At 43.7% G+C, this 23,023-nt stretch overlaps 1 protein-coding gene across 4 annotated transcripts in view; it reads left to right on the forward strand.

Moving 5' to 3' along the window:
• Positions 1-4,058: 4,058 nt before the first annotated feature.
• PLCB1 (phospholipase C beta 1) overlaps positions 4,059-23,023 on the forward strand; it is a 337,353-nt gene continuing 318,388 nt past the window's right edge. For 2 of the 4 annotated variants that reach the window (XM_063391478.1, XM_063391479.1), the window contains exons 1-2: positions 4,060-4,429; positions 15,366-15,443. In XM_063391478.1, the coding sequence (XP_063247548.1) occupies positions 4,331-4,429; positions 15,366-15,443 (177 nt within the window). In that variant the 5' untranslated portion in view covers positions 4,060-4,330. Of the gene's footprint in view, positions 4,430-15,365; positions 15,444-23,023 lie in introns of all 4 variants that reach the window. The other 2 variants (XM_063391476.1, XM_063391475.1) reach the window with 2 other exon arrangements.

Consider the following 23,023-nt stretch of genomic DNA (forward strand, 5'->3'; position numbering starts at 1 on the left):
GACTGTTTCTGGTGACATGGAGTGCCACAGGTGCCAGCTCAAAATCCATCCAAAATAAAATATGGTCCCAGTGAGTGTAGCAGTGACCCAGCCACTTCGTTTATCCAAAGATGCTGTTTGTGTCATAATTTCCATCACTGTGCATTGATCTTTATTCTCCCAGTCTTTTAAAGGCATTTGTGATTCTGATGTGAGGGAAAAACAAAAATTATTTCAACAGGAAATGGACTCTTGTACAAGATTCCCCTCCCCTTCCAATTTCTGTGTAGCAGCTGCTGTTGCCAGGCTGTCTTTGTTGCTATGGTGGTGGTTTGTGTGCCAGAATTTCATATTCACTCCTCAAGAGTCACCTGATTGAGTGGCTGTGCCACAGAAGTTATCAGGCTCACTCATAAAGATAAAGGCTGTATCTGGCTGCTGCTCTGTCTGTAGGGCATCTTGTACAGGGAGCAAGTTAAACATAAACAGTTTCCAATGGCCTCGGGCCATGAGCTTACAGAAGAATTAGCAGATGAATTCCCTCAGTTAATGAGTCAGTTCTGCATTTGGAAGGTGTCATTTCTTAGCACACAAGGCAGCTTCACCACACCTTGTGGCACTTGTGTCTCGTTGGTCAGGTGTGAGCTTTGCTGTCTGCGAAACTTGAAAGGAGCTTTTTATCAGAAGGACTGAGCTTTAATCAGAGATATGCATTTTCTGTATTTCTTTTCTAGAGAGTTGTTCCATAGAACTTAATGATCCTGCTCCCACTGATAATTAGAGTATCATTTGATCCAATTTAGGATGCAGTTAGGATGATATACTTCTGGGGAAGCTGAGTTTATCTTTAACCCCAAATCCTGCAAACACTTATGTTTATCTCTTAGTATGCTCAAGGCTGAGGCCCCTGCTTCTCTTCCAAATCTGGAATTACACCAATAAAATCAGGATAGCAAGTGAAATTTGATAGAAGAGATTTAACATATTAATTTCCCCGAAACCAAATTTAAAATAGTAACTTTAGATTTTAATGCATTTCTCATATCACTTCACATACAGTCTTGCTGTGTCTTCATTTGACCTGACTTTAGTCAAAGCCATCTGTTATTTAAATCAGCTATTGCTCCTCTCCTAATTTGTTTACACACCTTTCCAGATGTGCATCTAAAACATTGTGTATTCAGTTATTCCCCTGGAAATGAAATATTGGTACCTAAGCCCCTTATATAAAAATAATGCTTCATGGGTATATTGCATTCAAACAAGTTTTGTCTATGCAAGGCAATCGCTTTGTCTAGGCTGAGATCTTTGAACGTAGAGAAATGAAAATATCCTGAAATAGTTCTTGCAGCAACATGAGACCAGCAGGTATCACATCTGATTTGTATGATTTGGAGTAACCATTTGAATAAGCCTATTGCTGAGTGGGTTTTTTCTAACACTACATCTTTCCTTCACTCTTGGAACTGAAAGGGGCTGAGTGAAGAAGAAACAGAATATAAGCATTTGGATGTTTAGCTGAGGCTTTGGAGGAAGGTGTCTGGTTCTTCTTTTGCAAGGTTTGGTCCAATTATTTAACGATAAGATTTTCATACTCTTCCTGTGTGTAACAATCCTGCTGAATGTAGCTGGTTTCCAGGCCACTGATCCCAAGCTTTGTGGAAAAGGAACTAGATTGAGACATGCTCTGAATTTGTGTTTGCAATATGGACTAGGTACCAACAAATGTGCTCCTCGCTGGAGCAGATGCCAGTTAAGCAATAGCAGTAACACATGAGCCAGCTATCTGGGTTGAAACTAAAATTCCCACTGATTTCACATGGCCCAGGATTTCAGCGCAGGCTGAATCACAAGCACTTTGCAGAGCTGTTGTTTAAAAGGCCCAGGCATAATGCCATTTCCTTTTGTGCCGCTTCGTCCTTTTGATGGAAAATTCAGTAGATACCTGCCATATAAAAGGCATGTTTCTCTTCAGACAAATACTATCAGATTAAAGTACTCAATTCTGAAAAACTACAGAATTGCTCCAGACAAGACTTCATATCTATAATGGTTGACGCCAGTATCAGAGCCCATCCTAATCCATAGGCCCATGCCGTCATGTTCAGATCAATGACTGCTGGGAGCCTATGGCATCATCACGAATCCTGAGGTATCACAAATTGTGGTTTGTTTTTCCCTAACAAAGACTGGAAATGAGGCCAGGCCAAGTGCAAGTGGATTGTGGATTTCTTGAGAAAACTAGCACAGAAGTGCCACCATCTCTGGCAGGTTTATTTATTCCCAAGATCTGATTTCAGTAGACTACTGGGAATGCAAGAGCTTAAGGGGTTGTGAGTAAGTACTGCAGCATCAGTACTCTCCGCTCTTATTTTCTGGGGATTTTAGTAGTATTTTCATTCTTTTGTATGCTATATTGAATGAGTTGAAGAGACAGTTGTAAAAATGGCCCTGAAAATCTCTCCCTTTTCCCCCATCATGGAGCAAACACATACGTCAGTGCAGCCAAACACAGATTGGTTATTGTTTCTTTAAGTCATGGCAAATGGCTGGGAATTCAAGCACAGCAGGGGGAGAGCAGGCGCTCATCCTGACTGATGCGACACTCGTGTTTGCACGGGAGGTTAATAAGAAGAAAAAACAGATCAAATGGGTTAATTGACCTTGAAATGTGGATGCTGGGTGCCTGGGCTATCGTAAAGGAGCAGATTCACCTCCCACTAAAGGCAATCTAAAGTTTTTCAGTGAAGGGGAAGAATCTGGAAAAGGCCCGGAGGAAAAGCTTTAGCAACTCTTTATAGTAAGAGCAAATCAGCACTCCAATATGCCAGTTTTATAGCTTTTTTAATTAAAAGAAACACAACCAACATCTCCACACTCAGACTGAAGAAAAAATACTTCGTTTGGAGGAATGATATATCAAAATAGTACTAAGTTAAAAATATATTCAAAGACTTTTTTCTATGTCATTTGCTTTGTCTGTGGTAGAAGTTTGGCCTGCTGCCCTTAAATCCCACGGGTGAGTTAGAAATCCTTACAGATGAGTTAGAAATCTCATGTGTCATGTCATCTCTACAACTGCACAGGTGCTCAAACAGAGAGAAGGACATTGGTAGAGCAAGTGCAACTTTGTTCTTGAAAAACATTTCCTTAAAACCTCTGGATTTGGAATATTGCTGAGTGAGAGGGTGTTTTGATGTTTTGCCATCTTTTATGCCTTTTGAGTTGAAGGTACCTCAAACTAAGTTAAGGTCACATGCCTTTGTTCTGAGGAAGCCTCTTCATCTTATGAGATCAAAAAGCTGTGGTAAAGCAGTTTCTGTGTATTTAAAGCATGAAGCTTTGGGAATTGTTTGTGCCCCTCTTTCAATTAAAAGCTGTTCGTCTTTTGGCATCACTGTGCAGGCTCAGCGCTGTCCCTCTGCTTTTGCCATAACTGTTCCCTCAAAACTAAAAGATGAGAAGTTTCAATTTGAGGGAGAACTGTGTTGAAAGTCGCAGAGCACTGGAACAGCTGCCCAGAGAGGCTGTGGGATCTCCCTCTCAGGAGACATCCCAAACCCACCTGGACAAATCCCTCTGTCACCTGCTCCAGGTGCTCCTTCCTTGGCAGGGGCGTGGGACTGGATGATCTCCGGAGGTCCCTTCTAACACCAACCACAGTGAGATTCAGTGCTCAGCCCCTCTGCAGCCCGCGGGAGCTCTCCTGCCCACATCTCTCAGCAGGGCGAGACGCACGGATACTCACCCTCGCTCCCTTGCTGGGCATTTCGGTGCTTTACCGGAGCCCCACCGGTGCTTCCCGCGGCGGGAGATGGATCTGCCATTCCCAGCGTCTCCCTGCCGTGCTCCTGCCTTCCGGAGAGCCGCGGCGGCTGCCCGGGACCGCACTCGGCGGAACGGAGCGCCGCCGGCCGCGGCAGCGGGCGCTGGCGGCGGCCGGGAGGTGGCGCCGCGGCGCCGCCGGCGCTGCCCTGGGCGCGGGGGAACCTCGGGGGCCGAGCCTGGCGGGGCGGGAGGAGGAGCGGCGAGGAGGGGAGGGAGCGGAGCGGGCAGCGCCGCGGCTCCGTGCCCTGCGTGCGTGCGTGTGTGTGAGAGGAGCGGGCGGGCCGGCGGTATATAGAGGATGTGCCGCCGCATGGCTCGCCCCGGCCGCTGCCGCGCCAGCTCCTTGGGCCAGCGCCAGTGAAGCCTCTCGCCCTCGCCGCCCGGGCGGCCGCCTCCCTGCCCGCTGCAGGCGCCTCTGCCGGCCTCTCTCCCGGGTTTCCGGCGCCCCGGCGTCCCTCCTGCCGCGGCCGCTTCCCGCGGCTTCTCCGCGCCGGGGCAGAGCGAGCGCGTCCATGCGGTGCAGATGGCCGGGGCACAGCCAGGGGTGCACGCTCTGCAGCTCAAGCCCGTCTGCGTCTCCGAAACCCTCAAGAAAGGCGTCAAATTCGTCAAGTGGGACGATGTGAGTAGCCCCGGGTGGTTTACCCCGGCAGGGGCACGGCGGGGTTGCGGATCGATCGGGTGGGAGGGCTCCGGGCCCTGCCCCGCTCGGTGCGGAGGGCAGGTGCGGGGCGGCGACAGAGCTGTCCCCGCCGTGCGCTGCCCGAGCCGGGCGGCGGGGTTGAACCGGCGGCTGAACGCCGGGCAAACTTTCTCCGAGGGCTCTCCTGTCTAATTGCGCTTGACCGGAGCGGGCTGTGTTGCGCTGGCTCCATTCGCGAGCGCCTTCCTCTCCCGCCTCCCGTGTTTCGATGTGCGTGTTGCCACCTCTGTCCTCGTAACATTGTTGTTTCAACCTGTTCTCTCGTTCCATCACCGTCTCCTCCTCCCAGCCTCTCCTTTTCCTTCTGGCTCCTACTCCTCTGGTGGAGTTGTCAAGCCCTGGATGTGTTCTCCCAGGGCTTGCAGTTTGGGTACCCTTGGTCATCTCACTTCCTCCGCAGAAGACACTCTTCTTTCTTGGCTCATTAGGGCATGGGACTTACCTCAACATCACATCTGCTTTCCCCTTACTGCTTGCTGCTTCCTAACCCTTGACGTTTGTATCGCATCACGTAGGAAAGCAGCGCGGTTTCCACTTCACCTTTGGTAGAGCAGCTGTTCGGCAGCTGGGATTTCTTTCGTGGCATGCTGGCTATGCCCGGGAATGTTTGGGAGGAGAGGGGAGCTAAACAGAAAAGTTGCCTTTTTAAAAGCCTGCAGGGAAGGAAAGCAGGATGAGTCCTCTGCTAGCTTTTGCTCCGGCAGTGCAACACTGGGTGTTTGTGTCTCAGTGGTGCACGGAGGAGCAGGTGCCCCAGAAAGTGTCTGTGAGTGGTGTCTGGAGGCACAGAGGCATCGTGAGACTCGAGCTGTGGCAGAGAAGTGGTTGGGAAAGAAGGCAGGCAGTCAGAATGTCAGGAGAATTGTTGAGAATGAGTTGTCTTTGGAGCTCTTGTGTTTTTGCTGTGAGCTTGGCTGTGCTAAATACATCCAGAGCAACAACTGGAGGGACAGCAGTGAGAGAGAAGGAGCAGTTCATGTGTAACCACTGTTCTTGGCTTGTTAGGTCTTGCTCTTTTGCCATTGCTTTCAGCCTGTCCAGCAGCCAAATGTGTGAGCCTGACCCCTGTAAACCTGTGATAAACACTCTCAAGGAGAGAGTGAACACCAGAAACCAAACAACTTGGGGTGTGAAGTTTTATTTACAGTAATAAGCTAACACATTTTTTTTAAAGGCTCAGCAAACTGACCTTGTCCACAGTACCAAACAGTGGCTTGATACAGGTTCTTTATATTCAGGAACTAGGCTTGAATGACTTGCCTGAGAAAACGTTTTCTTTTGGTTGACATTTTCCTTAGGATAGGAAAAGGCAGCCTTGTCTTTGCAGTTATTGTTTTATTTTTGGTAAGCTACCAAGGAATTCCTGCCTGTGTATGCAGAGGTCAAGTTAATGATGATTTGAGTCTCCAGACTGCAAGTCCGGGATATCAGGCAACAGTATAGAGTGTTATTTCCCAAATAGTAATTGTACAGATAGAATTAAAAGATGAAGAGGTGTTCTCCATGCACAGTGAATGTTCACTGGATAACCTGTCTACTGTAGGGTAGTTGGTAAAAAGATGTAAATTTGTAAACCTAAAGGCTGCAGTAATAAAACATGGCAAAATTCTGGAGAAAGACCTGTGTGTTGGGTTAAAGGTGTTACTCAGCAGTACACAGGTGTTACCTGGAATGTGTGACTGAGCTGAGTCCTGTTGTGTTTAGTGAGTGCTTTCATTGGCAGCCTTGTGAAAGTTGATGTCTCTTTATTTCCACGCTGTGATGAAGAATTCTAGCATTAACTCATTGTTGACCATGCATTGTGTGTATATCTGCACATTTCTCAGCCCTCCTGTCTTGCCTGTAGTGTTCTCAGCAGTGGAAGCCCTACAAAATCCAAAGGTTTCATTGGAAGGGAGCCTCCTCTGCCACTCTGGCTGTATGAAGGTATTCAGACAAATGCATGTCCAGTGGCTTTGAAAAGTATTTGCCATTGAGTAGCCATTAACCGCTTTGGAGTCTTAGTTTTCTATGAAATTGATCTGCTGGAGGGTTTTTTAAAAGGCTGCTGATGAATTCGAGCCTCTGTGGTCTCTCATGTAAACAGGCACGCACAAACTGGCTGGTGAAACAATAGGCTCTAATAAGAAGTAGTAAACTACAACATGTAACTGTAAAACACAATTGACCATAATGAGCACTTTGGCTCTGCCGTGCTACCAGGGCTCCTCAGAAGAGCCAGGCTCACACACGGGTGTTTATTATGCACCGTTTCTTTTCACTGTGTGAGTGGGAGTTCAGTTCTTCCACATTGCCTGTGCACTGGGGCAGCCTCGGTCCTCTCCTTGTTCCTTTCCCAGCTGTTTTGGATTGCAGTTTAAAGATGATCCTACTGACTTTCCTTTGCATTTCTTGAAGCAGAAGTGGTTGTTGTGAATTCTTATGACTTGTATCAAGTTTCAGCCCAAAGCAAAATTTTTCTAGCTGAGCTTTAAACCACTGAGAACTTGTAAATGCATCTTTTTAAATGGGAATGCTGGAAGCATTTAAACCAGAGCATCAGAGGCGTTTAAGGAATTTCATGTTGTGTGGAGTAACAGTACAGAAAGTGTTTTCCAGCTTTGTGGCAAGGTATGCAGAGCAGTCTGACAAAGCTGTGGTGATACAGATTTGAAAACCAGTCCGTGTGTGGACTTCCCATCCTAAGGCTCTTGTAGCTCTGTGCCTGACCAGTAGCTGAGGTGCTGTAGCAGATGTGGCACTGACCACTGACATGAACCCTCTCTCTGAGGAACAACACCAAAATCTGTTGTGTGTCCCCCGTGAGCCTCGTCTGGTGCCTGCTGCCCCTGCGCCGTGGGAGGTCACATCAGCCACTTCAGATCACAGACAGGCAGGAATTGCATTTTCTCTGCAGACCATCTTCAGTTTCTAAATTGAAAAAGCATTAGGATCAATTAAGAAATTCTGGCTTTGCAAGACAAGTCACTCTTTCATGCCTTGGATGCAATACTGCTCCCACCATCCAATGCCTAATACGCTGTTCACAAATTCCATTTGGGATCAGGGTGTAAAGCACTAAAGTCAAACAGATTATGGTTGTTCTGTGACTTTGCTTTTCCTCACACTGTTTCTACTGCATTCTGTAACAGTATTCCAGGTCAGAAAGCAAATTTTAGAATGATCTGTTGCTCTTGGTGGGTAGTTTTGGATTTACAAGGCAGCGAGCAAAATTAGCTTCTCTTAGAGTCTGTAGAAGATAAATGTGGCTGGTTGTTTAGGTCTTTTTTGAGGCTGTATCCATGTGTGTGCCTGGTTCAGATAGTAGCTGGCTGAGCACTTGCTTCCTCCAGTTGTTTCTTGAGTTGAGCCTCTATGGCTGCTTCTCCCTGACTGCTGGGAGAGACTCCGAGTCTCCTGACTGCTGGTCTGGCTTTGAACAGCAGTGTCCTTGTATTCCTAGAGAGAAACGAGAGAGGGGGAAGGCTTGGGAAGAACTGGCTTGATCCCCTCTGCTGTGGTCATACCCAGGTTATAGCAGGCTTTTCCTGATGAGAGTTTAAAGTACTCCAATAAATAAATGTAATTAAGTTCACTGGTGCAACTTTTTTGATAAGGAGTTAAGCTTAATGTAGCAGAATGTGTTGCTAGGCTGAGAAGAGTAAGGAAAGTTGAGTATAAGGAGCAACTTCCCCCAGGAATTATCTGTCTTGAGGGCTGAAATCTGCCCTGGCTGACTTCTTTCCTTGTTTTTGTCTGGCCTGTAGTGAGAACAAGATAGACATAACTGAGTCTTTAAGTAGCTCAACAGCCAGAGCACAGCTGAGCTGATATTTTCTGAGAGCTGTAATTGGCACACTGGAGAAAGTTAATATGATGGTGTGTGTTCAAAAATAGGTTTGTTTTCATTTCGTGCTTAAAGGCTTTCTTATCTTCCCTAGTGATAATATGTACTTTGCATAAAGATTTTGACTGATCTCTCTCTGTGGTTCACACTATTTACTTTCACTTTTAAGTTAACTATATTGCTAAGGTGAGTTCTACCTAAATTGAGGGCCAGGATTCCAATTTTGTAGCCATATCTTTTTTTCCTAAGCATTGGATTACTGCAGCAAACCTCCTGACAGGTAGCATTGCTTGGTGGCTACAGAACTTCCCCAGGTGAGCAGTGAAAAATAGAAGCCAGGTCTTTCAAGTTTTTTAAAATGCCTTTCTCTTAGAGCCCTTTGTCTTATAAAGCATTTTGGAGCTCAGAGTGAATGCTCTGGAAATTTGCAGGCTTCTTTATCTGTTTAGAATGTTTTAAAGAAGATTATCGAGAGTATCCCCTTTAACCTTGCAAGTAAACATAACATCAGAGCATCTTTACTATGGATAAGCTGAGATGAAACAAATAAGCAACTTGGAATTTTTAAAAAGTTATTTTAAGCAACGTTTCCCCCCCTGCCTTTTTTTGTTTGTTTTTAAACTGTTCACAAGCCTGCCACTCCAGTACATTAGTGAGGACATGAAAAATGAGCAACCATTGTTCTGCGTGTATAAAACTAAAACAATAAGCTCAAGAGTTTATTTTTTTGTGAACACTTTCAGTCTGGAGTGAAGAGGTCAAGTTGGACATTCTAGAGTTTCTGTTGTTTCTTCTTTGTTGCTGATCTTTATGTAGTAAACAAGTATCAGCTCTGGGCCATTTAAAAGTATTTTTATCTGAATGAGTGTAAGTTGTGGCTTTGATCTTTTGCAACACGGGAGATTGAATTTGCAATTTTTAAGAGTTAATATTTAGTAAATGGGAAATCCTGAGCTTGGTTAACTCTGTTGAAAAGCTCTTTATAACTTAAGTGTGGGAGGAAAATAAGACCTGTATCTGCTGCAGATTGGTTAGATGCCTGCCTGGGAAGACCTGATGTTCAAGTCATGAATGACATCTCTATGATGTTTTTGAGCCCTTTGGAATGTTGGTGGATACATGGGAAAGTGAAAACCAGGAAACAACTCCTAAATAAATGAACCTTCTTGGAAAAAAAGAACTTAACTGTGAATTTGGATTGTGCACTGTGTGCTTTCTTCACTCTAGTGTTTGAATGCTCAAGACTGTTTTGGCTTTTTTTAACAAAACCTGGAGGGAAATAGTTAACACACAATTAACTATTGCAGTCTATTTCTAACAATGCAATCTTTGATCTATTACAAAGTAAATGCTTCATAAGCACTTTTTAATTTATTTTCACGAGGCCCATTAAATGACAGAGTGTTTCCAGTTGTACTGTTGTAGAGCCAAAAAAAGACCAATGTTAAGTTTCCTAATTTTTAATCTGTGATTAGGTATCTTGGACCTAATTTTCAGCCTACAGTGTCAAACTGCCAAGATGTTCAGAATGCCTCTCCAGTGATCTCAGATGAGTTTGAGCTCAGCACCTCTGAAAATTAGAAAATGAAATGTGGAAATACAATTCCAGTGTTCTCTCAAAATCAGAATGCAGCATTTTATGCTCATGAGGAGACTGGTTTAAATTATTTTCTCAGCATCACACCAGGACTCTCTGGCCATGGTAAAAATCTTCCTGGTTGACATTTCACTGCCTTTGCTCTGAAGTTCTCCCTTTATTCTGTCTTGACTGTTTAGGTTGCAACATTTAAGGACTCATGCAGACAAGTGCAGTAAGAGGATTATTAGCTTGAGTGTGAGGATATCCTGAGAAATGGGTTGGGGTAGGACAGACTCGTGAGAAATCTGACTCAAGGCAGATCTCTGAAACTTGCAGTCTTTGATCAGCAGAACAACAATTTCTGTCCTGTGATGCCATCACCAAAGTTTCTCCAGGATTTAGCAACTCTAATAGTGAACGATATCTTCTTGCATGTTCCTGTTGAACAAGTGGAATTTCATTTTTCAGTTCTGTAAGATGAATTCCAGTTTTGATTTTTATTGTCCTCCCAGCACTTATTTGACCTTCCCCAACACTTTCTTCTTGCAACCTGTTCCCTTGTGGCAGACTTGGTTCCTCTGCCCTTGGTGAAAGAGGGCATCTTTACCCTTCCAGATTGTTTCAGGGGTTCACTGCAAATGGGATGGGAACTTTCTCCCTTTCACTTGTAGTTCAGCTGTCAGCCTGAAGAAGTTCATAGTTCTGATTGTCTGGGTAATCCTGTTTAGTTCCAGTCTGAGTACACTCAGTGTATTTTGGAATTCACAGCTAATGTGTCTGCTGACCCTGTGGAAACTGGAGTTCTGCTGTCCCTTCTCCTTTGCTCCTTCTCTGCTTCCTCCAAGCCTGGAATCCACCTGATTTGTGGGGTGGCAAGAGAGCTTTTTAGGGACTGTGCTCACATCTTACACCTTTGCTCAACCAGATTTTAGGCCCTTTGGCCAAAATGAAAGAAATATTCAAGAATATTTTGATTCTGCCAGAAAGAATCCATATTTCTTAGCTTTGTGTTTCAAAGCAGTCTGGCAGAAATTTTCCAGAAGATTCAAGCAAGTGAAATAATGATATGTGAAAGTTTACAGGTTATATTTGGGGATGTTCAGTGTCTCTGGAAATCTGAGGCAAACCCAGGAAAGCACAGTCAGCCTTACTAAGGCAGTGTCATGAGCCCCATCTGTCAGAAGAGCTGAGGACAGAGGCTGCTCTGCTTTTTTTTTTTAATCTGTTGATGTGAATTTTGACTGCAGCTGTTTCTAAGAAACATCATCATTGTCTAGGTGTTATTTACTAAAACACAAGCTGTCCTGGCTCATAGTCCTGGAGTAACAGGTTCCATCTCGTGCACAGCCAGATCATAGTGGTGCTCTGATATATGCAGTCAGAAAGGAGCTAAACCCAAGTTTTCACCCTTTTCACAGATTATCTCTGTATGATGATCTGTATTGGTCAGCAGTAATGGAGTGGAAGTGGCTGTTTCTGCTCACTGATGTTACATGTAGTCTGAGGGGCCTGCTCCTAAAATCAGACTTTGAAGCAGTTACCTGGCAGTCATTTAATTATGGATTTGTCCATTGATCTTGTGTGCTTGTGTTCTGCTGTGCCTGGCTGGTAAAGATCCCACTTGTGGCACTTCCTGGGCATCAAGTTGAAACCTCTTTATTTAACAGCATAAACCAAAGAATATTGCTAATGCAGGATCTGAGGTTGAGAAGCCAATTAGGAGGCAACTTAATGGAGCAAGTATAGAACAGTTACATTGCTCATTTGAGCAATGTGGAATTGGAGGAAAGTAGAGAATTGGCCCTAAGTCAGCAAATAATAAGGTGGAGGACTTTTAAAGGTGAAATGAAAAGGCCTTCAAGAAAATGATTCTCTTAAGCCGAGGCTGGTGTGATGCACAGCACACTGGGACTGCCTGACAGGGCCACTCTTTCTTTCAGGGAATTTGCAGGAGCAGCCTCTTGGAAACCAAGCCACTGCTTGGCATGAGCACTCACGGGTGGCTTTTAAAAGACCTGATAACCCACAGCTGTTTGCACCATTCACTGGGACACTCTCCTTTTCTCTTTTTCCTCTACCCCTTCTGGTCACAGCTGGTTTTTGCCTTGGTCATCTCCTCCTGTAGCTTTTTTATCTGCTTGGGAGTGTCCCAGGAATCTGGCCTGCTCCTCAAAGGGCTGCTTGATTTGGTGATATCCAAAGGAATGGATATAGTCTGCTCTCCTACTACACATTTGGATGTGTTCATTTCCAAACCCTTCAGCTTTAGAGATGGGCAACACATTATTTCCTGTTTTAGTCCCACTTTTAGATCTGAGTGGCTTAGGGGAGATACGAATGTCTGCACCTGATTTGTTTGTCCTTGAAGTTTTGTTTATTTTAATTTTCCTCCTCCTCCATTGTGTTCTGTCCATAACCCTCTTCCTCAGTTGTGTGTGGTTGGTCAGTCTGTTCAGGAGAGTTATTCAGGTCAGGTCTTTGGGTGAGGAAATTGAATTAATGGACTTCAGGATACTCATAAATGACTGCAGGTGTGTCTTATGGGTCATAAACCACAGCCATTCCCTTGTAGTACAATAGTGTTTGTAAATAAATGCACCAGACAATTGGTGGTTGAAGCAAATACCTATTTCAGAGCCTTGAACTGCTGCTTTTCTTGAGTGTATATTGCAAAAGGGGTTTTTCAGGGGTCTTTTTGATTGTTTCCTGCCTTTTCAGAGTAGTATAAAAGCAGGAGGTGACAAAGGACTCTGCTTTCCTCTGGAGTGGGGAAGGACCTGCAGAGCTGACTCAGTTTATTTCTATTCCTCCACACCCAGAACTGAGTGTGGCATTTGATGTCAGGGATTTACAAGAGTGATAATTAACTTGTAGAATATATAAAGCATTATGCACATGGCTTTTATTGCTGCTGCTGGCTGTGTGGAAGAGTTCCTAAGACACGTGTTGCACAAATACATGTGAGAAGTTATTCTCAGATCCTGTGTGACAGTGTGGGGTTCTCATGGTCATCAGCACATTAATTATGCTGTGCCTAATGTCAGAGTGGTAGAGTTAATTAAAAAAAATTAGAACTCCAATCAAACAAAAATCTCAACACAACCAAACAGCTTTCTGGGAGCAGAGATTCCCACGCTAAGACTCCTGATAAAGTTTCCTTTAGGCCACCTAACAGATATTGAAGGTTCTTTCCTTCATCCTCTGCTTTCTTGAGTCTGATTTTTAGTTAACATTTTACAACCCACATTCTACAAAAGTATTACTCTGATAGCTGTGTGTCATCAAACACACTTTGGTTTGAAGCAACTGATTTGAAATGATTAATCAGCAAAATTAGTTAATCCTGGATATAATTACTTTGTCTGTTTCCCATCACTTCTTTCTCTTTCCCTTTAAAGTTGCTTGTATCTCATTCAAAAGCAGAAGGACACTTAGTCTTTCTTTCCTCAGTTTATATTTTCATGCACAGGTTGCATGACACAATGAAATAAGCTAAAAAAGGAGAGCTACGTCTCCAGACCAGGGATTTGTTTGTTTGTTTGTTTTGAATGTTGGAGGTCTAAGAACCCTTTTTGAGGTGCTTGTGGATACAGATGGATTTTTTCTTTGATATATTTTAAAACCAAATTTCTGTGTTGCTTCAAACAGTGTCCAACTCTCAAGATGTTAAAAACTAGGAAGAAATGGTGGGGGGAAATAAGAATCTACAAATTCTGCATGTCTGTTCTCTTAGGGAAGGGCAGTGTTCTAATGAAGGGTCAGTGGGGCTTTTGACAGAGCTTTGGGCCCACCTGGGACATTCCCATGGCACTGGCACAGCCACACTTGTTCCCAGCCTCTGCAAACTCCTGTGGCACCACTTCAGTGTCAGTGCACCTCTGGACAGATGCAAAGCCTGGATCTTGCAGTTATGAGAAGAACTTCTGTGCCCAGTGAAGGCTTTGATCTTGTACTTCCTCTTAGTGTAGAACTTGCCCTTCAGTTAGCATTTCTCTTGTGCTGAGAGAAAAATACGCTTGGTGCCATTTTATCCTTTCACCTTGTTGCCCTGTAGGCTCCTGGCTGGTTCTGGGCCTGTCACTGAGCTGCTTCAGCTCTATTTTTCTAGCTGAGATCTGGGAGCAGTTTATCTTCCCTTTTTCAGTGATGCCCATTGCTGGGAGTTCAGTGCTGTGTCATGAGGGATTGCACTGGGGACATGATACAGACAAGTGTTCTTGCATCGGAAATGACACTCCAAGAAGTTAAGTTTTATTTATTTTTAATAGTGTCACTTCCATCAACTTTCTTTGTACTCTGCACTTAAATATGTTGGATTTAAGTTTGAACCTATTACAGCATATTTTTTTTCCCTCAACGCAATACAGACTGACTTCACATGTTACTGCTTTGGAAGTAGGTGAATGTTAAAGCTGTAAAATACCTGTAGCACTTCAACAGAAACATAAATTCTCTCTGAGGAGGAACTGTGTGTTTAGCCTGGATTTTGGGGGAGCTGAGACTTAGGCAATTTTTCTGTATCCTTGTTTTTTTCTCTTCTGTGCCTTTCCATAACTTCTAAATTGAGTATGAAAAATGGATAGAGGTCTTGAGACAAGTGTCTTTACAGATGTCATGAAAAATAGAAGAGAAAGAGAGGAGAAATCCTATTAGGAGCAGGCTGCACTGATGTCAGTTGTTGTTAGGCACCAGGGAACCCTGATGTGAGAGATGTGATGGACTGGCACCTGTGGAAAAGGCTTGGGTTGGAGTTTGTGTCTCCCAAGTCAGGTACTGCTGTCAGTCAGAAGACATGGTAGGTAACAAGGCTGCCTTGCTCAGTGTAGTAAGAAATGGGCCTGCTTTTAAATCACCTGGGCTATGGATGTTACCAGACTAGATAAGTTTTCAACTGCTTTGAAAGTGAGGTGGAATACAGATGTATTCCCATGATTAAAGCTTTCATGGTTTGATTAAAAAAAGAGATAAATTTTAATGGAATGTTATTGACAAAAGTCTTAAGGTAAAGAATGCTATTCCATGTTTTCAAGGTAAATTCAGCCTTTGTAAAAGTAAGCTTTGTAGGTATTCAGTGTTGATATCTGAGGGTGAAGTCAGCTCAAGGTGGGCAGTGGACACCTAACTATTATGCTTCACTGTGGGGGCTCTAGTTTGACATTGAGGGTGTTATCCCTGTTTAACTTCATCTACTTCCAGCTTTTCTGGGTTAACTCCACGTGTTGACAAGTCTGGAGTTATTAGGTGCTGTCTCCACAGTAATGGAAGTACATTATGTCAGAAAAATGGAGATGAGGCAGGTGATACTAAATTCTTTCAGTGACATCTTGCTAGTGATACCTTCAGGGTAATTTCTAGATGTTGCAATTCATTAACACGGATGGCAAAGCAGCTTGTGCATAATTGCGTTCTGTGTGCTGACATGGATTTCTTGTTTGTCCTTTCCCTGCCAGGACTCCACAGTTGTGACTCCAATTATCCTCAGAACAGACCCACAGGGATTTTTCTTCTACTGGACAGATCAAAATAAGGTAAGAGAAAAGCTTCCAGTTCCAGAATGGTTCTTCCTTTTCTCTGTGGTGTGAGGTGCAGTCTGGCACAGCTGACAAGTGTTTTATCAGCGTATCTTCCTTTGCTCTTCTGGGCAGCAAAGACAACAGGCCTGTGGCTCATCCCTGGTGCACAAATCTTGGAGGGAGGAATGGAAGATTGGGTAAATTCCAGCCATGTCAATGCTGGGATGCCCAGTGAGGTGTATCGTTGTCCTGGCAAGGACAGCAAGGATCCATTTGGGATGTTGTTGTGGTTCACAGTTGGCTTGTGGTTTCCTCTTGCCTTCTGCACATTGAGGGTGTTGTCTGTACTGCATGGCAGGCCCAGAATTCCCAGAGGCCACAGCTCCCTTTGAATTCTTCCTCCTTAATAGCCACGTGCTCGCTGGCCATGCCTGGCAGGCCACGTCACCAAGTTCTTCCTAATCCTCACTGGCCACTTTCAAAAGCATTCCGGTGTGCTGAGCTCACTCCTGTGCCTGGGGAGCAGTTGGGAAAGCTCCTGGCCTGATTCATCGCTGCACTGCTCCAGTTTCACGTCCCTGCCACCCCTCAGAGCCACCACTGTCATGTTGCCAGCTGCTGGAGGCTGGAAACCCAAGGAAACACGAGGAAAGAGGTGAGCACCCTGCCTTTGGGTGCAGTTTGTTTCGTACACAGGTTTATAATAGAAAAATCAGTGTTGCAATTGTTATTGTAAAACACTGGATCGAAACTGGGAACTGAATGAGTTTCTCCTCGTTATACAGATGAATTTTCAAGTACTTATCAAGTAAGTGCTTGTACTGGCTCCCTGTTGAATATGGTGTTGAACTTGGTAGTGCTTGAGCTTTGGCCTTGTATGAGTATCTGCCAAAAAACCTGAATATGTGCTTGTAGTCCTCTGGCTGCGGAAACCTGGTTTACCAGTTGTGTGGCTGTTTTTCAGGAGTTCTTGTTGATTCTGTTTAGATACCAGGGCAAAAATAGCTTGAGGAGATAGCAACCACGAAATGTGCAGGCACATTGAAGAGGCAATTTGCTATTATATTGGGTCGTGTTTATCTTCCTATGTTTGCTTTTGAGGGGAGATGGAGCAAGGTTTCGAGGGAGTCTGTTTGGAAATCATATCGTGGAGTTTATAATGAAAATCTTGTCTTTGCCTGCGCTTGTGCAAGGTTGTGGTGGGTAATAGTGAGTTCATCTGTTGACAGTGCAGAGCTGTTTTAAATTACTGCCAGGCCAGCCAAGTGAGTGCCCTCAGAAGCTGAGGGCTGTGACTGATTTACACTGACCCGGTGGCTGTGCCAGGACACGGTGCAGCCTTTTGGCTTCTTCCTTCCCTTGCATAAACTAATTGTATAAGCTGGAAAATAACGATGAACTTTGTAAGAATAAGTGGAAGCCCAGAGCTGATTGGAGAGTTTATTTCACTTCTAATATGTTTGGCACTAAGACCTCCTTCAGTTTCCTACTGTTGTCTGTAAAAACAATGTCTTGAAGCAATTCTGTGAGGAATAGCTATTTTTAGAATTGTTGTTCTTATATTCATGAAAAAATGTATTTATAATGCTCAGAGCATTTTTTTAAAGGTTAGGTATTTATACAAGAGGTTTAAGTGTCAGTTTGATTTTTAAACTTGCAAATCAAGACTCTGTGAAGAACAAGAGGGATTTTTTTCTGGTTAATAATTCATGACAACTAGGTGAAGCTTGTTTCTAAACACCATTCTAGCAGTGCCTATTTAAAGAAAGTAAATTTGTATCTACTGGGTGCTGATAGTGCAAGGACTAGAAAGGAAATGCCTTTTTCTGCTTTTCAGAGTATTTGGATTCATGTTGATTGTGAAATGCAAGTACATGAAAAAAGGTTATATAGGAGATTCTCTTTAATTTCCTTCTCTTTGTGTGAAGTGATCCTGTGATGATAGTGGAACTACGTGAAGAAATATGAGGACAATACAACCTCTATGTGATCACTTTCTCTTTTTTCCCCATGTTATTTTTTTAAGCAATTGCTTTTGTCATGAGCAAGGCCTGCTGTTTTCTGTGTGTGGAAAGATAAACCTTGCTAAACAAAGTGATGAAGTGGGAGAAGCCTGCTGCCAGCTTCCTTGATCAGGCACGTTTTTCTGGGAGCTGACTACAAAAGGTGTGGAGATGAGGCCTGAGCAGCAGCCATCTCTCAAGCCATTTGTGTGTCCTGTTTGCCAGACACTGTGAACCAGTAAATCAGTGCCTGGATAATGGTGTGCTGCTTAAAACAGGAATCTGCCTCCTTTGCTTGTGTTGCCTTATCAGTAAAGTTACACAAAAACTGCATGAATCACGGTGAGGGAAAAACAAAACAAAACAAAAAAACAACAGAAAATCACTCCTCTGTGCTGTATTTTTATTTAGCTTAGAGAACTGGTGGTTGTAGCCCTGCAGCTTTCCCTAACTCGTTGGCTGGTTGAGCTGCTTCTGGCATTGTTTTCTTGTTCCCTTCCTTTTCTGTTTCTTCTCTTTTGCACAGCAAAGCAAATAATGTGTAGTGTCTGCTGTCTAGCAGTGGCTCTGGAGAGTCTTTGAGATTGCTCTTGGTGCAGTCAGAGCCCACAGTTGTGGTGCAGATTCCTGTGGAGAGCAGCCCTCCCTCGGTCACTGACCCCATCTTGTAGCTCTGCGTGAGCTGCTGATGCTCACAGGTTTGCAGGCAGGTCAGTGAGTCGGGGTAATGCTGCAGTCGAGCAGATGAGGGTCCAAAAGGCTGCTCAGTTTTATAGACAGGACCAGTGTGCACTGCTCACTTGCTTTCCCTTGTAGCTTTCCGATAAATAACTTAGTGCCAATTTCCAGTTTGGTCTCAGGAGCTGCATGCTCCTCGTAAACAATCCAAGATCTGTAGTTTCAGCCCCATGGAGATCCTTTCCACTTAGGGCATGCCACATGTCAAAGATAACTTCAGCTGGGTGGCAGTTTTTGTGGTGTGAAGGTCTGTTAAGGAATTTCATTTAAGCTCCAGTCTTGCAGTTGGGTGAGACCCATGTGCTATCCTGCATTTTGGCACACTCACTGTGCATTTGCACATCTCAGCTTCCATTGCTGTCATCAGGAAGGGTAATCCTCCAAAATCAAAATCAAGGCATTCGTAGTATTTCCCTGTTTTCTGGTAACAGCAAGAACCTTTGATACCTTTTGTTTTGAGCAGATGGCAGGACAGCTTTCTGATGGTAATTGTATTTTTCTGCATGAAGTTCTTTTGTTGCTGAAGATTCTGGAATATTTTCTCCTTCATCTGTATGCAGACTGCTGGCTGATTCCATATTATTACTTGACTGCTTCTCAACATGGGCTCTAAAAGAAAAATTAATTAATGTGACAAGCTTATGTCTGTTACTTATCTTATTGTTTAGGTAACGTTTCTTAACTGCAGCAAATCCAGACAATATTCATTGTGGTGATGTATTTTTATGACCTGACTAAAACCTCAATTTTTTCTTTTTTTTTTTACATGGAATGCTATTTCTTCCATTTGTTCTTATTCTGGTCATGAGCATGGAAGAAAGATAAATCAGAATTTAACCAGGTGAAGAGAGTCTGCTGGAGTAAAAAGGAGTGATAATCAAAAGCATTTCTCAGGAGATGAGCAGAGGCTGGAAGCATTTGGTGTGTTTAGCCCAGCTAGCAAAGCAAAGCCAGACAAAGACTGATTTCTGTCTATGGATAAATGTATTAACGGGTGCATAGACAGATTGGGAGAAGAAAAAAGTATTGTCAGGCAGTTTGTGCATTATTACTCCTGCATCCTTTGTCTGGAAGTTGTTATGCAATCAGAAGGATGTTGGGAGAAGGCACTTAGCCATTGACTCAGGGCAGTTCTAACACTGTGCAAGAAAAGGAGGGAAAGGAGGAAAGCAGCTAATTGCTTTTGTGGTGGATCCATTTAGGGGCTCAGAAGTCTGGGGATGGTTAATATGCTGTTTTCTCTCTCACTAGCACATACTGAATCACTCCTCTTCATTTTAAAAGCTGGGCAACACAGAGGGTGCAGACCCAGTGTCACCCAGTGCACCATGAAAAGAGATTTAACAGTGTGTGTTGTGAAACTCGACGTGAGTGCCCAGTTCCTGGGAGTCAGCAGCGTTTTCTAAAGCCTGTTGTAAACAGATGATGATCTTGTTTGTCCAAAGGAAGTGTTTGTTGGGAAGCTGCTGCTAGTGCTGATCCTGTGTGGGTGGGGATGGGAGGCTGGCGCTTCCCTCCTCAGCCCTTTGCAGTTTGAGCTGCAGGACAGCCCAGCCAAGGGCTTTAGCTAGGGAGAGCCAGCTTCAGGGTGTACATAGCACCATTCCTACCTCAAGATTTGGAGTGTATTTGAGGGAAAATGGGGTGGTGAAGGCACAGGAATACTCAGAGGCAGCCATTCCTGCCAGACTGACAGGCTGAGGGGTATCTCAAGGCAGAGAAACTCGATCTGTACATTTTTTAATGACAGTTGTATAGTTTTCAAGGGAAAAAGTGGTGTGGTTTCTCCTCTAACAGGAACAGGCCTGTTTTTGTGTGTGAACATCACTGGCAGAACTGGTGGCAGCATGCCACAGCTCAGCCACAGGATAGGAGCTTGATACAAGAGCCTGGAGCAATAATCCTGTGCCTCGAGCTGCAGCTCTTGTGCCACGAGAGTGCATGGAGTGGTTCCCTATGATAAAAGATGAGAGGATTTTTCTGAGTTGGAAGGTCCTCCCCGTTCTTGTGTCCTGGTGTGATCCTGAGTTCCTCTGGGCCTGAAAACCCAGCACAGATGACAGAGGGAATGTGGGAAGTGGAGCCCGAGGGCTGTAGGTAGGATTGGGGAGGATTAAGTTTGGCTTCAGCATGTTTGTAGATTCTGTGGCAATTCCATTGCCCTCATCCAAATGGAAGATGATGTGGCATTTTTCCAGCTGCTGGGGATTTTACCTGTTATGTAAGAGTTCTTTTGTGTCTCTTTTTGAAGTGGAGCTTTAAAACAATTGGCTCAGTATTTGTATTGCCCTGTGGGTCAAAAATGTTTACATTACATCTATATAGGCTTTACAGTACATTTGACAAGCATACAATAAAGACTGAAGTTATTATATCAATATTTAAAATACGCTTAGTAGTTTAATGAGAATGGAATATTTACTAGTACCAGGTTTAAAAATACCTGCTCCAAATCTCAACTGTTTGGTTTAATTTATTCAAGAGCAAGGTTACTCAGTCGTGCATCTCAGTGCTGAAAACATCCAAGAAGTGCATCATTAAACATGTATTCACACTTCTCTCTCTGGCATGTAAACAGAAAAAAGCTAAATAACTTAAACCCTTAAAAAGCTTGAGACCGTAAATGCGATTAATTGAACGAGAAAAAATAATGCATGTGTCCTTATAAAGGAGTATTTTAATGTGTGCAGTGAAAATCTGACTTTTCTTGCTCATTCTTACAGCATCCTTAGCATTTCAGCAGTCACCATCCCTTTCTGTTAATTCTGTTTCATGATGAGTGTTGGGTACATGGGCCTCTATCGTGTTTTGCCATATGAGCAGATTTGCCTTTGCTTCAGCTGTAGAACACTGGAGTTGGAATTACTTGGGTCCATGTCCTGGTGTTCTACCAGGCATGACCAAGACTTGTGGAGGCTTCTTTTGTTGCTGCTTTTTTATTTATTGTGTCTGAGATGCCTTGTATTCTCACTGCTCTGCTACTTCTGAGCTTTCTCCAGGGACTTCTGTAAAAACAAAAAACAAACTCTAATTTGCACTTGCACATTCTCCAGTGTCAGATGGGTACAAGAGGAAATAATACCAAAACTGAGAAAGTGTTTTTTTTATCCATAGGATGCTTTTGATATCAGATCATAATCCTCTCCTGCTGGAAGGGAAAGTAAAATTGATTAGAGTGGTGTTGCTCTAAACTTGCTCCATCCCTGCACGTGTGAACTGAGTGTGAAGCTTCAAGTGGATTGTCCCTGATTTCTGAGAGCAGGGGTTGCTTGTTGTATTTCAGTTGGAAATTTAAGGATGAGGAGTTTCAGGCTCTGGAGGATGGAGATGGTTCTGTGGAGGTCCTGCTCATCTTTTTGCTGGAAATCTGGATGAGGACTTCCCAGGGGCAAGGAGTTGTGGTGATGTGAGGTTTTGCTTCTTAATGACACTGAAAATTTGGAGTGAACCTAAGGCAGACAGTGAAATAATAGAGGTAGCAGAGCAAATAATCTGAGTTTTGCAGTGTTTGTGATTCATGGATTTGAGGTGTGACATCAGGAGGCACCATGGTGGCATTTGGAACTTGAGAACAGCTCATGTTTTTTTCCCAACATCTTAAAAATCGGCATGTGAGCAGAATAAAAGAAGACAGGGAAAGTGGTAGGGAATTGCAACAGACAGTCAAAATGGGAGGAAATATTTCATGGAGGTCAGCTTCCCATCAGGCTGCTGATTTAAAGGAAATCTCTCTGCTTTCAAAACATGGAAATTGTTCAAGGCCCATTAGGGAAATGGTACTACATCAAACACAGATCTCTAATAAGCATTTCCCAGTGCTAAATATCTCCCTTCTTGTGAGGGAGGCAGGAACAGAAAATGAGGTGCTGGGTTTAATCCACAACACTGGTCCAGGTGCTGAAGTGAGGAAGCCAAAGAACCTCAGCAAGTGAGGATGACTCTGGAGTCAGCCAACTTTATGTACTGCTGAGTTCTTGGGCACTGAGAACAATCCTGACATTTTATTTCACGTGAGAATATTATCCTTGCTGTCTGAATATGTGTTGTGACTTTCCTGTGAAGATGAGATTGTAGCTTGTTTTTTGTTTAGCGGGACTGAGACTTTGTAAGCTTTGGCTGTAGATGGATATAAATGTGAAATGTTACCAAAAACTGGAAACTTGAATTTTTATGCAAGAGATTTTTATGATCTGTCTGCTGGAGACTGTTTTGCTGTTACAATTTTCAATTTAAATAGCTCAGTAAAGAAAGCTTGTGTCCAAGTTGACCAACATCCTCTGAAGTGCCTTCCTGGGCTGGTGTCTGTTTTTGTCTGACCAGGGCTTGCAGTAAATGAAGCTGCTGGTGTCTCATAAGCCAGCTTGCAGTCTCCTTTCTGCCTCCTTAATTAAAAAAACCCTCTTGTGTTTGTGCCTGCAGCTTGTGCATCGATTTGGTGGAACGTGCAGCATCAGCTTTGCTGATGGACTATTATTAGCGTAGTTCAAGAATTGGCTCCTAGCACATCAGCTTCCCTGATCTTTGGAAGGATAGCTGACCTCCTGGTGTGCCTGTTGGATTGACTTCTCTGTAATGCTTCACATCCTGGCTGTTTCCTCTCCCTATTATGCTTTCAGGGTTTTTTTTTTGTATTTTTTTTTTTAGCTGTGTAAGAGAGAATGCTCCAAAAATAATGATCTTTTAAGTAAGATGTATTCTGTCTCCATACATGTGATCTTCCTGTGTGAACATATGCACTCCACTAGGAATCAGTGCTGTGGGATAACTGTGGTAGAAATTTGGGACTTTTTTTTTAATTTGAGCTGGAGTTTGAAAGATTCTCTTGAAATACACGTGAGTGGCAGTAAATGACAG

This window comes from Prinia subflava, chromosome 2 (genome assembly GCF_021018805.1).
Source record: "Prinia subflava isolate CZ2003 ecotype Zambia chromosome 2, Cam_Psub_1.2, whole genome shotgun sequence".
NCBI lineage: Eukaryota > Metazoa > Chordata > Aves > Passeriformes > Cisticolidae > Prinia > Prinia subflava.